Source organism: Diorhabda sublineata, chromosome 5, assembly GCF_026230105.1.
Source record: "Diorhabda sublineata isolate icDioSubl1.1 chromosome 5, icDioSubl1.1, whole genome shotgun sequence".
NCBI lineage: Eukaryota > Metazoa > Arthropoda > Insecta > Coleoptera > Chrysomelidae > Diorhabda > Diorhabda sublineata.
The window spans coordinates 19420861-19431690 of record NC_079478.1 but is presented as its reverse complement, the minus strand read 5'-3'; the positions used below and the strand labels follow the sequence as shown (position 1 = coordinate 19431690).

The 10830-nt window shown below is 32.4% G+C and overlaps 1 protein-coding gene across 1 annotated transcript; it reads right to left on the bottom strand.

The window, feature by feature from the left end:
* Positions 1-3386: 3386 nt before the first annotated feature.
* On the bottom strand, positions 3387-9321 carry LOC130444294 (endoglucanase-like). The gene is made up of 4 exons (XM_056779369.1): positions 9129-9321; positions 6380-6580; positions 5308-5547; positions 3387-3688 (listed from the first exon to the last, which is right to left on the bottom strand). Exons 1-4 carry the CDS (start codon positions 9163-9165, stop codon positions 3450-3452), a joined length of 717 nt encoding a protein of 238 aa, XP_056635347.1. The 5' UTR covers positions 9166-9321; the 3' UTR covers positions 3387-3449.
* Between the last annotated feature and the right edge of the window lie 1509 nt (positions 9322-10830).

Below are 10830 nucleotides of genomic sequence, written 5' to 3'. Positions count from 1 at the left end.
AGAATGAAACCTATACTGAAGATTCATAATAGCAATTCAAGCCTTTTAATCGTTTTCCGTTCAAAATGATTCATTTATAAATTGCACATTCCCAAGTGACTTTGCTTTTCAGTGAATAGAATAGAAAAAACATTCTATTTCTTTATAAAAATTATATAAATATGTGTGTGAGCAAAACTTTTTTTTATTTTCTTTAGGATTATCAAACGTTCAATAATTTTGTCTATTAAAAATCTATTATTTCTCTTTATGTCAATATTACTACAAATTGTATTTTTAACTGTGTAATAAATAATACAAAGAAAGAAGAAACGGGAGACCAAAGAACGACTTTATACAATACTGACAGAAAAATTCTTGGCATCTCGGCCATTGCAGAAACAGAAATGCCTTTCAACACAACTCGACAAGTTGACGCTCATTTACAATTGCGCACACGTATCTCGTATTTATTCTCAAAGCTAAAAAAATCTTTAAAATATCCAATTAGTAGTTGGTAATGTGCAAGATAAGGTAGTTTTTCAGATGAGTTGGCTACGAACAGATAATCTGGGTGGTGGAGACCAGTTTTTTCGCGGGAAACGGCAAACAATGTCATCTTAGAGGCCAAGGTACTCTCGATACGACCAGTACTCAATACTATTGTTTACTTTTATTTGTAACATAAATTGTAAATTGTAACCTGTTATATGAGTCACAAGTGATCTGAGAGATTTTTCTTTCTACATAGAAGCCGAAAAGAAATGGAAAAAGGGACTGTATTTTGATGGTCAAACTGTTTTTTCAATTCCACTACTAAATTGAGTCAATTAACTTCATTTGCAATTGTATCATGAATCATTTCAAAGTTAATAGATATCAAAACTGAAAATTATTTGCAACAAAATAATTGTATATTAAAAGCAGTAATGATTTGAAGAAGGAGAAGAAATTTATTCCTAATTTTGAAAAAGAAATTCAGTGCGATGTTAAAAGTAACGCACAAATTCACTTTCGTCCTAATTAGGAATACAAACATTTCATCAATTCGGTCTATGTTGATATAATATGAAACTTTATGAATAAAAAATGGTTGCGAATACCCCTTATCCTTCTAGTAGTGAAACTACCACTATAACAATATTAACACGTTCAGCACTAACTAAAATTGATAAACTTTTCATTGCGTTACAATTTTTTTTTGTGACTTTACATTATATATAGGGTGTGGATCCTAAAAAAAATTTATTTGAAATAATAGTGAGAAAAAATGATATTTTTTGTGTGCGGTCAATGGGCCCACTCTGGAACACGTGGAGTGTACAAAAATGTACAATATTATATGAGATCAAAATAATGCTTTTGGGTGAAGTCATATTCACTTTTATGCTATGTTTATTTTGTGTTGAAACATTTAGAAATTTGTTTGATACTGAGTGAATCTTTTACAGCTGAGGATTGGTATGACTAGTTTGATTTATGACCCATCAGAATTTTGGATAACCCTTGCAACAGATCCATATCTAACCAAGTGTAGGATAATGTTTCAAGGACCCAAAACTGTCCAAACAAATTGTAAAACACTTCTTGGATCCTGGAAAAGATTTGAAATAAAATACGTCGAGTGGTCCATAGGACCACTCTGGGCTACGGGAAAAGTTCAGTTGTTGGCCTATGGACTACACTAGGGCAATGTGTTAAACAAAAAGTAGTAGCTTATAAGATATTCCCTCAACCACTGTGAGTATTTTGTTCATTGAAATCTTCTTTATCCTATGAATGATGATTTATACTTATATGTAGAGTGTACAAAAATGTACAATGTGTTTTAAAAAATATTATATGAGATCAAAATAATGCTTTTGGGTAAGATCATATTTACTTATCTGCTATGTTTATTTTGCGTTAAAATATATAGAAATATGTATGATACTGAGTGACTCTCTAATACCTGAGGTCTTTCTCAAGAGTTGGTAAGACTACTTTCATTTATAACCCATCAGAATTTTGGATAACCCTCTCAACAGATGTGGACCAAGAGTAGAATAATGTTTCAAGGACCCAGGATTGTCCAGCCAAACTGTAAAACACTTCTTGGATCCTCGAGAAGATTTGAAATAAAGTACGTCGAGTGGTCCATAGGACCGCTCTGGGCTACGGGAAAAGTTCAGTTGCGGGCATATGCACCCTATTAAATAAATAAAAATTATTTTCTGTAAATCTGGCTACACTGCTCTAATGCAGTTGGTGACAAAATACTACGCGATCAACAGATCTTAGGCAGTACGAGTCCAGAGCTCGGTGAAGCAGGTCTCATATGTGAAAATTCACGTGTGTAAAAATTTTATTTTGACTTCGTAAAATCATGTTGCTATGCTAAGGGTTGTGTAATAAAAACTAATGAATCTTGAATCTGGTTTTAACATCACCTATACCTGTGTATATTTGAGTTCTATTTCTGATATTAACAGTTTTCCAGATGCTAAATTTTCAATAATTTTTTCGGTTGGTATGCCTAGAGCTGTTTTATTGAATAAAAGTAATAAAATGGGATATACAGAAGCATCCAAAACCTCCTAGAAGAACTCTAGTAAATAAAGTTGAAAGAAAACATGAAGTTCCTGTTGGGGTACCTCAGCTAATCGCCGCGGAGATTGAACAGTCCATTATCGACGTTATAATAGCCAGCTCCGAATATGGCTGCCCCCTAACCATGCGACTAGTGCTGAAGAGTCATTTAAACAAAGAAGATGTCCACTTAAAGAAGTTCAAAGACAATTTTCCCGATGTAGACTGGTGCAAGAATTTTATTCATAGACATTAACATGAAATATTCAACAGACAGTGCCAAAAATGAACAATTACTTTGATAATTTAGGAAAAAACGTGCCAGGAATTCCACCTGGTTCCACGTTAACTTATGATATTTTCCCTCAACCACTGCGGGTTTTTTGTCCGTTGAAATCCATGTAGGGTGAACTTTGCTATAACGGAGAAAATAATTTTGTTGGGTATAGTCTGTTGATATCTGTTTGTAAATATTTCCATAAAATATTAAGAAGACAAGAACTATCACTCTTGTTGAATGATTGATTCGGGTTTAGAAAAGCGATCTCATGGTCGCAATTATCAGTTTTTATACGATCTTGTTGCGTCTAGGACAGACATGAGAGAGGACGTCAACGGGAAAAAAAATATTAGAAGCAGGTAGAGAAGATTTAGAAAGAATAAGAATAGAGAACTGGCGTGAATTAACAATGAACAAAAATAAACGGAATAGAGCGACTTCAAGCCTTGAGCCTATGAGACCTGTTGAGCTCTTTTATTTATATATAATTGTTTAAGAACATCTAGAATTATTATTTTAGTGTATTAAATTTGGGTTCATAAGCAATAAATAACGTATATTCAGTTTAACATTTATTTTTACAAGCAATGGTTACTAGATTAATTTATTAAGCCTTTCCATCTCAAAGTTCGCATCCACTTATATCAATGAGCTCTTTAGGACATTTGACTTGGTAAAAAGTAACGTTGGGATTAGAGACACCTTCCATGAATTCAAAGCGCCATCTGCATCCACCTTGTAAGACATCGGGCAATTCATCGCACTCTTCAATTGAGCTGACACCTCCATATGGCTCACCCCAGCCGGTTTCGGGTGCGTTCCATTGTGCCATACATCCTTGAGGATAGATTCCTACTCCACCTGATAAGAAAATAAAAATAAAAATAAATGAGTAATTTGTCGTCAATCAACATTAGGTAGTATCGAAGTCATCCGACGTTTTTTTGACAATTTTTTAAAGCGGTAGAGATGCGAAATCAAAAAAGCAAATATTTTGTTTTATTTTAGTAGAAACAGTGAAGAAAATTAATGAAATTTGCTTTTTTAGAAAACGTGTTCTGATTAATTTTTCACTGTCGTAATTTGTAACCCACTTAGGTGCCAGTTTTAAAACAATTTTAACGAAGAAGAACAACCACCACCGAACCAACAACCCCCAACATGTCCTTGAAAGCTATTTTGATTTTTTATATATACAGGATGTCTCTGGACTTGATGCAATAATTCGAGAATGGGTAGATGCCGTGAAAATAATGCTGTGACTTAAAAACAATCGTTTCTGAGTTATAAGCTTTTAAAATTGCGAAATCAGAACCATTTTTTTTAAATTATACATCCGAAAATTACGAATTTCTAATGGATGATTACGTATGTCCATGTAGTGTGTTTGTCGTTATAAATAATTTTACAGCACCATTTTTCACATTTTTCAATCGATTTTCAACAAAAATGTTCTCTTTGTTATTTATTGGAAATACTTGCAATTTATCGTATCAACGACAACTATTCATAGGATTCTCCAGGCGCAACTTCTTTACCACTTTCACATCCAGGATGTAGATGCCATGGAATTCTCATTCAAGTTCTAAGAAATATTCTTCCTAGACCCCAGAAATGTGTAGAAGTGCAAAGTACCCACTTCGAACGTTTATAATAGTTTTTTTTTGGTTTTTACTTGATAAGGCTAACCAACTAAATTTTTCTACATTTCTATTTTTTCCTCCTCTAAGTATTTTCAATAATTATTAATAATTTATGATAATTTTCTTCAGAATGTCTCTTTATGGCGAACTGTTTCCTTGGCATTTACAATGATCTAAAAATCTGCATATCTCTTAAACCATTAATTTTATCAACTACCTTTCTGTTAAAAAATCGATTGAAAATTTCATTGTTGCTAACTTTAGATTATATAGGTTGTTCCTGTAAAAGTTTGCGGATTTTGAACCATTAAAAATTCACAATGTTCGAATGAATAATTCAAAAAATACACTTAAATATAAGTTCTGATTTCAAAGGCCTATAACTGAGAAACTAGGGGTCAAAAGAGATTTTTTTTATGTCACAGCAATATTTTCACATCATCTACTTACTCCCGAATTTTTTGTTGTATTTCCCCATGATTTTCTCGTTAAATAATTATTTTCCTTAATATTGTGGTCCCAAACCGAAAAATATCACAAGAACAATATTTTGGTAATGTATTGAACTTACACCGCTAATTCTGATCTCAAATTAAAACAAGTTCAATATACCCTAAAGATTTTTTTATAATAACGCAAAAACGGTTCTAATATTTCACAAAGACGTCGGAGCTACCATTCGTTTGATACATTACCAAGCAGTTGAAGTTTTCAAAAAATGACATTTTTGGCTTCCTAGAAACCTCTATCAAATTTAGATCTCTTTTAAACTATGAGAAAGACTGTAGCTACAGAAGAAAATATGATTTTATGTGTAAATCTTTCTTAGAAACTTACCTCCAGGTATATCTAGATCGAATTGGTTTACAGACAACGTTTCTCCAGAATTAGTTACTTGAACCAAGAACTGCTTGCCTTTAAGTTGACCTTCAAAACTGAGCAATACACAAGCGCAACACATGCTATAATCCAAACCTCCAGTAAACGAAGCTGCAGCAAATCCATACGATAAGGTAGAGTTAACAAGAAAAGGTTGATTGTTATTACAGGTGAAAGCAGTGCCTCCTTCTCCACAACCTACAAAATTAGAAAAGGAGCTAATTATTGGCTTGGATATAGATCATTGGCCTCTTTCCCCCCCCTCTCTCTCTCTCTAATTATTATTTTTTTTTCAACCTCCGATCGCTCCGTGCAGACGCTACGTGGACAGAAAAAAGCGCTAGAGTTCTCGCACTACACATATCAGGCGTCAGTCGGCGTTGTACTATAGCCACGTGAACATGTCCGTCATTATTGATGGTCGTCCCGCCAAGTGTGATTCGTTTTGTACAGGCTGAAGGCGATAATGCTGCAGAAATCCATCGGAGATTGAGTCGTGGTTATGAGGAAAACTTCATGAGTGATGTTGTGCCTGAATATTGTCGAAAGTTTAAATATGGCCGTAACGATGAATTACTGCTTTGTCTATAGAATTTCCTGAAGTTTCAAGGTCTGTTTTGTACTCTATTGATAATAAACGGTTAGGCTACATTCGGGGCAACTTTGGTAATTAAATTATTGTTTTTTATGAACTTGTATTTTATTTATAGCCTATGCATATCAGTCCCTTTAAACACTAGAAGAAGCTTCGTTCACTAGTAAACACTCACTAGGATTCAAGTTTTCTACAAATTTTACATTAGAAAGATACATCCATTTCTTACATTAGAAATATGTGAAATTAGTTCAGTTTTTTCAAATTTAATTGAACAAAAAATATGTTTTAAGACAACCGTTATTAGATTTATTTATCGTTAATATAAAATTTTATATAAAAATGAATAAAATGTAAGTACCTAAGTATAATTCTTGGTTAACATTGAATTAAATGCATATTTTGTATAACTGTATCTAAAAACTGTCTACTGACCTGAATAATCTGTTATGGGTGCAATTGTTTCCCCATCTTTCAGACATGAATTTACTGGTTTTTGATCAGGGGTATCTATATTATCTACCCATGAACAAGAAGCTTTACAACAATCCCAATACCTAGTAGTAATTCCGTTACCACTCACCCCTCCATCAACTGGAATGATATCTGGAGACTGTTCACCTCTCGTTGTTGACACTACAAAATAATATAGAATTAGACACTCGTATTGAACTCTGAATTTCCTCATGAAAACATTTTCATGAAGTGGATCATTAATAAACACATTCTGTATCAATATGTCCAAAATTTTCGCAAAAAATATCAACTGCATAAAAAGTTGTTAGGAGTTATGTCTACGATGTTATCAAGCGACACCTGCAAATCTGCAATATAATCAAAAAATGTTTATCATCTTTGTACTATAAAATAACTCTGTATTGTATTAAATTCGTTCTTTTATTTAATAAATCGAATTAAATTGTTTTTAAAAACGTTATTTCATATTTATATAAGAAATATAAAAGGGGCGCAGTCATTAGGATCCGCGCAAGTTGTAACTCAAAGAAATGTCCATTTGTGCTGAAACTTCTCGGTAGTTTTAAAATTTTACTGTTTTAACTATTTAAGTGCGGATTAGAACATTTTTTCGATTAGGAGAGTAAGCAGAAACTGCACACATTCCCTGGAGTACCAAAAGCAGCAGAAGAATCAGGAAATTATTATTGCAGTCCTTCCTTCAGCAAAAAGTAAGTGTCAAATTATTCCTTTTTCATGAATAATTCAAATATTAACGATATTTTGGAAATTTCAAGTAACTCTCTTAATTCAATTAGTTTAGACAAATCAAATATATATAAACACAAAATGCCTAACAACACGACACCCCCAATTAACTGGAACCTCTTTAAACCGAAAGTTAGCAATATTAAACATTTCAATGGTGATTGTGTTTGTTTTGTGTTTTGAGATGTGGAAATTAGATCAAATATATCAAACATATAATGATCCAGAATTAAATTCTCATGTTTTTGAATGCATACAAGAGAAGTTGGAAGGAACAGCAGAATTTTTGATAGGTAGTCGAACAGAAACAGTTGATATAAATTAAAACGAGCCTTGCTACAGTGTTTCTTAGATAGGCGATATCTAGACTTTCTTGTACAAGAATTAACTAGAAGTGAACATTTAATTGATCTTGGTAGTAGGTTACAATTAAGTATTTAGAAGTAGGGTATTACAGAAAATCGGTTACGATGTAAATATGAACCAAATTCCTTCTCAAAGGACAAGATCCCACACGCTGCCACGTCACGAAAAATAAAATTTTAGTTATACCGGAAAAACCATAACAAATATTTTAAAAATGCAGAAGAAATCGATACATTTCAATTAGATCTCCAATCTTAATCAAAATCCCCTATTCCTGCGAAATATGGACCAATAGAAATAGATACGTGAACAAATTTCCAGAGTAGAAAACCATTTATATCACCCAAAATTCAAATAATGAAGAAAACTCCTTCAAGAAATAATCAAGCGCCAAATATTAAGAGAATTGACTTCGACGAACTTCGAGATATCAAGCATATTCCCAAACTACTAGAACCAGTTACCCAAATTCAGGAGAGCCCCTTTAACAATCATCGCTATAATTGTTGCATGTATTCTCATTTTCTGTCTGATAAAATACAAAATACAGTTACTGAAAATATTCAAGAAAAAACAGAAGAAAAATTAAGAAAATCCAATTGAGGAACAACCACTCCGTGTTTCTCGAAACTTAAACACGGGAGGAGTTATATCTATTATAAATTATAGAAAAAGAGGAAAATAACTGTTCCTAATATTTAATTACTAGCTGACCCGGCAAACGTTGTTCTGCCTTATTAATTATATCTTCGAAATATTTTTCTAGTTCAATAAAAATAACTAACGTACTATAAGTGTTATATTATTTAGGTTGATAATATTTATTAAAATAACTAATATATTTTTACTATTAATTGTGCGAGAATATGCCACATATGCGCGTTTCTCTTCGTTCTAATTGTCTCTCTTGATTTTGTTCATCTCGTGCCTCTTGTGATTGTGATAACTACATCGTGCTCACACGCACATCTGCATTGTTTTGTTCGCCTGATGTTCGTGCTCTTATTTGTGAGAAACAGTGACTCATTATTGTATTCGTTTGCTTATTATTTCACTTACCTTTCAAAATAATAGAACACACATATTTATTACACACTTACACGATTCTGTTTTGATTTAAAGCTATTTGCAAAAAATGTCAAGTACAATATGTACAGGTACGATAATGGCAATTGTTAGTTGAGAGTAAAAACTGCTTTTAATAAATAATTATTGCACTGAAATTTAATGATAAATGATCAAGAAACAAAAAAACATAAGACAATGGGTTTAAGAGGGACAGAGGCCCACATCCGATACTTTGAATGGTTAAAGAAGGATAGAGGAAGAAATCAGTTTTACTAATATCTTAACAAGGTATAAATGCACATAATAGTTGTTATTCGCGTTTTCTTAATTACAATTCAGAAACAATTCCAAAAGGAATACATCAAATAGTTCTGTAGTTAAAGAAATATTCAAATTATTATATTATTGTATTATATAAGTTAAGGTGATGGTTATATGTTTGTTATCGAACTAATTGGAGTAAATTAAAGATACCTGCATGACAAAACATAATAATAGGATTAAAATTATTAATAACTATACTTACATAATGCAAACAATATTAGAAATGTTCTTGCAGTCATGGTTATTATCGGCTTACGTAATAATCTAATAAAATACTTGTTTATATACTAAAAACACTTGAATACTTATCTTCAATAGATATTTGAATTTCATTTTGAACTTTCTTTAGATTGTAGTATTAATACAAAATTATCTGAAAAAGGTAAATTATGAGTGGTACGTTTTCGATATATTTGATCCGATGTTTATCCTCATTTTAAATAATGATAAAACACTCTTGAACAATGAGAGATCCAAAGTTCGCTAAAATTGTTGTTATAGCATGTAACTTCCAAATTAACTTTACGAATAATTTAACTTATGTATTGGATATATCTATATATCAAAATCCATGAAATACATGCTGGCGTTTTTTAAATATAACATAAAATCTCCAATTTTATGTAAAATAGTTACGATTATTATTTTCTATTATTCATTTGGTGTAAATTTGTAACTCAATAAAATAGTTTTCTAAAAAATCAAAAATGACTTCGTTGATATAAAACTGGCGCAGTCAGTAGGATTCCTAAACATATTTCGAACACGGATTGCCTAACTGAGGGTGTTGGTTGGGTGTTTCAAGGAATATTCAAGTTCCAGCTTTATTTCCATTTGAAGCAAACACCCTTTGGCACCAGGAACACGCAAATGGCTAACCAGGTGTAGCATAGCTCACGAACAAGGATTTCAGCTGCCAAGGAAGGAATGAAAATACTCTCGTTTAATTTTGTTATCATTATCTATTCATATAAATTATAAATATAATGTCTGCAACACGTAGTAGAGTGAATACTAATGCAAACGATCCTTCAGTGAAGCTCCAATTACTGAAGCTAATCAGGTGACATATTTTTGACCTTACAGATTATCTGAAATATTTCCTATTAATCCGGAATATGACGGTAAGGGGAAGGTTCCTAAATACTTTTATAAATGCTTGTAAAACAGCTCATAGAATGGCCGACCACGACCAAAGGTAGTTTTAACTCTTCACATAAAAATAAACTCAAAGGACGAGCCGCTAAACTCACGCGATACTTCAAATTAGGAAGATATTATCCACACACTTTGAAGATTCTCGCGGCTTAAATTCCTTAATTTCTGATTTCATGGAAATAAAGAATAAATGTGGAAGTAAGAAAAAAACAATTTTCAAGTACATAAACATGATGGGACGTTAATAGAAGTAGAGGAAGTAGACAATTTCATGTATCTGGGTGAACTACTAGGTAATAAATGCCAACAAGAGAAGGAAATCAAACTAAGAATTGCCAAAAGCAACAGCTGTGTCTTAGAATAATATTAAGATCGAAAGAGATATCCAGATCTATGAAAGTTTTAATTTATAAGACAATGCTGAGACCCACCTTGACACACGCCTGTGAAACTTGGGTAATGACAAATACAACCAAACAGAGATTGGTTATCTGGGCGAGAGAAATATTAAGAAGAATTTTTGGAGGAAACCAGACAGAGTTAGAAAGATCAAACCATGAAATTTATACACTTTCCAATGAGTCGCCAATAAGACAAGAAGGTTACAGTGGCTAGGTCACTTAGAACGAATAGACGAAGACAGACTCTTGAAATTAGTTACATGGAAGTTACCAGAGGACAAGAGGAAAAGAGATAGACCAAAAAAACGGTGGAAGAAGACCCTAGAGGGACAAACATCTAGAGCT

Coding starts and splice junctions, on each gene's coding strand:
- LOC130444294 (XM_056779369.1), bottom strand. CDS start 9,165: ATGACTGCAAGAACATTTCTAATATTGTTTGCATTAT. Junction 6,581..9,128: donor TCTAATATTGTTTGCATTAT/GTAAGTATAGTT, acceptor ATTATTTTGTAG/TGTCAACAACGAGAGGTGAA. Junction 3,689..5,307: donor CGATCTAGATATACCTGGAG/GTAAGTTTCTAA, acceptor TTTTCTTATCAG/GTGGAGTAGGAATCTATCCT.